At 39.6% G+C, this 2,871-nt stretch overlaps 1 protein-coding gene across 1 annotated transcript in view; it reads left to right on the plus strand.

Annotated features, from left to right (window-relative positions):
* Window positions 1–2,871, plus strand: part of LOC101845257 (proton-coupled folate transporter) — a 29,625-nt gene that overhangs the window by 18,791 nt on the left and 7,963 nt on the right. The window contains exons 4-5 of the mRNA XM_013085398.2: window positions 163–343; window positions 1,259–1,436. Of these exons, the coding sequence (XP_012940852.2) occupies window positions 163–343; window positions 1,259–1,436 (359 nt within the window). The remainder of the gene's footprint in view (window positions 1–162; window positions 344–1,258; window positions 1,437–2,871) is intronic.

Below are 2,871 nucleotides of genomic sequence, written 5' to 3' on the forward strand. Positions count from 1 at the left end.
GGGGGGGGGTTATATTACTTTCTAGTAACAACTCAAATCGTCTACCCTATATGACCTGTTTGTCTTACAGATGGCACAAAACTCTTAATTTAAATATACTTTTAAAAAGCCAGGAAAACAAAATTGTAGACTATACTATTAGATTATGATATTGCTCTCCAGGTTCGCTTCTCGCAGGCGCCTTCCAAGACGTGGCCAATCTGGAGACCACATTAGTGGCGGTGGCCGTGTTCCACGCGGCGTCTGTCTTCACGGTGGTTTTGTGTATAGAGGAGAGTATTCACGACAAGATGCCCAGTGAGGAGGGATATGTGTCTGAAGACAAGAGACACGGGCTGTTTAGGTTTGTTCTTTCATTCTTTCTTTCATTCATTCATTCATTCATTCATTCATTCATTCATTCATTCATGCATTCATTCATTTATTCATTCAGTTATTCATTCATTCATCTCTGAGTTGGACAAACGACAACGGGCTGTTTAGGCTCATTCATTCCTTCATTCATTCATATATTCATTTATTCATTCTTTCATTTATTCATTTTTTTCATTCATTCATTCATTCATTCATTCATTCGTTCGTTCGTTCGTTAATTTCTTCATTCGTTCATTCATTCATTCATTCATCCATTCATTTATTCATTCATTCATTCGTTCATTCTTTGATTTATTCATTCCTTCATTCGTTCAACCATTCATTGTGTATGGGGAAGAAATCCATGACACTTCATCAAAAAGAAGGATATTATCAATATGTCCCTGCGGGCAAGAGACACGAGCTGTTCAGGTTTGTTCATTCTTTAATTCATCCATCCGTTTTTCCTTTCATTCAATAATTTATTCTTTCATTTAACCCGCATGTGATCACTTCCAGGTTTGAAAACCTGCTTAGGAGAGCAGTGTGTTTTTTCCTCAAAATTTTTTAAGCCAAATCTAGGCAAATTAAATCTTCAGAATTTGATGGAAATTAATTTGAAATTGTGTTCTTTTCAGGCTTTTTGATGTTGGTTTTTTTTAAATCGCTCCAGAAAGAGTTTTACGACATTTGCAACACCATTAGGTCCAAAGATATAATTGCGGAAGATAACAGGTGTTTCAAGAGAGTTACAAACACAAAAAGAAAAAGGAGAGATAAGGACGATATTTGTTAAAAAGGGAAAGAAGAAGCAAACTCGAACCACACCTGAGAACCCGCCAACTAACCTCTTTAGGTTTTTTAAAATAAATCTATATGTCTTAACTTCTGCGTTTGTCGGCAGTATTCAAGGTTTGAAGGAGTCGATACGAGTGATACTCCGACCACGAGAGGGCGGGAAGCGAACCCTGGTCCTCACGGCATTCCTCGCCATGTTCCTCAATCAAACGTGTAAAGTCGGCGAGCAGGATGTCACTGTGCTTTTTATACAGGTTGGTCTCAGGTGTCACTGGCATTGCTCTGTAGCAAATTTAATGAGTACCATGTCTTTTTGTTTCGCCTTTTTTTATACGTCGTCGTCGTCCTCCTCCTCCTCGTCCTCCTCATCCTCCTCATCCTCCTCATCCTCCTCATCCTCCTCCTCCGCCTCCTCCTCCTCCTACTCCTACTCTTTTGGTCTTTGCTCCGTGACAAATTCCATGTTGTTTTGTTTCTCCCCTTTTCCACCTCCTCCTCCTCCTTGTCCCCTTCCTCATCATCAATATCATCATCATCATCATCATCATCATCATCATCATCATCATCATCATCATCATCATCATCATCATCATCATCATCATCATCGCAAGGAGAAATTAGCAATCGGGTATTTCCTAGCCTCTCGCACGCACAATTACAACACGTGAAACGTGATACCTAAAAAAAGCTAGTCAACAAAACCAGGCTCGACAAGATTCGAAGAGCCACCATTAGAGAAATGTTTTGAAACAGGGAAGCTCAACATCACGAGATTATTCATCAATAAAGCAAAAAGATAATTATGTTGTTGGTGATTGGCGGGTGCTCCGGTGTGGCTTGCTCCTTTTTTCGTGTGAATCATATATTTTCATAATTTTTCACCTCCTGTTTTTTTTTTATCTTTCCTTTTTTTGGGAGGGGGGGGCCTTTAGTCTTTAGCACTTACAAAATGATCTAGATCAAATTGTGTTGAAAGTGCCGTAAAACTCTTACTAAAACTTTCTTTAAAAAAACTAAAAGCGAGGGGAAACACCAAATGCATTTTGTAGGTCAAGTAAGTTCTAAACTGAGTGTTGTGAGTATTGTAATTGACTATGACCCAATACAGCAAAGTCAAATACCGCGAGTTCCTCAATTGAAGTGTTTACCAACCGGTGTATTCAACTCTTTCTTCCGTCGGCGAATCTACAATGGGGTTGTTTTTTTTACCCTGATCTGCGAGAGGAAGTGGTTTTCTGACTTCTAAAAATACAATGTATTAGTTTCCACTCTATCAGCAGTGGTTACTCCCAAAATACAATTGGTCTCGTGGAGTGAAGAAAATAGTCCTGCCATGCCCACTGTTACCAACGACTCTTTGCCTATAAAAAGGTTCCCCTACCATCTACTCTAAAATCGATATTGTTTTATAGAAATATCCCCTGGTTTGGGCCCCCACAGAATCTGGTGCCAGATCGTGTTGTAATGTCTTTCTCCTAGAACAAACTGCGAGGGCCTGGTAAACGGAAGTGGGTGTGGAGAGGGGAGTGCTCAGCCATAACATGGAAATCAATAGGGCGCTAAATGATGATTATTACGTCATCAGTTGTTGAGATTGTATACCGCTGTACACGCAGAGAATACATAAAGGGACTGACCTCTAGAAACAAAATCATGGAATTAAATCCCTTTTCACCTATTTTTTTTCCTGGGGAAAGTATAGGATAGATCATTGAACTC

This window comes from Aplysia californica, unplaced genomic scaffold (genome assembly GCF_000002075.1).
Source record: "Aplysia californica isolate F4 #8 unplaced genomic scaffold, AplCal3.0 scaffold00371, whole genome shotgun sequence".
Taxonomy (NCBI): Eukaryota; Metazoa; Mollusca; class Gastropoda; order Aplysiida; family Aplysiidae; genus Aplysia; species Aplysia californica.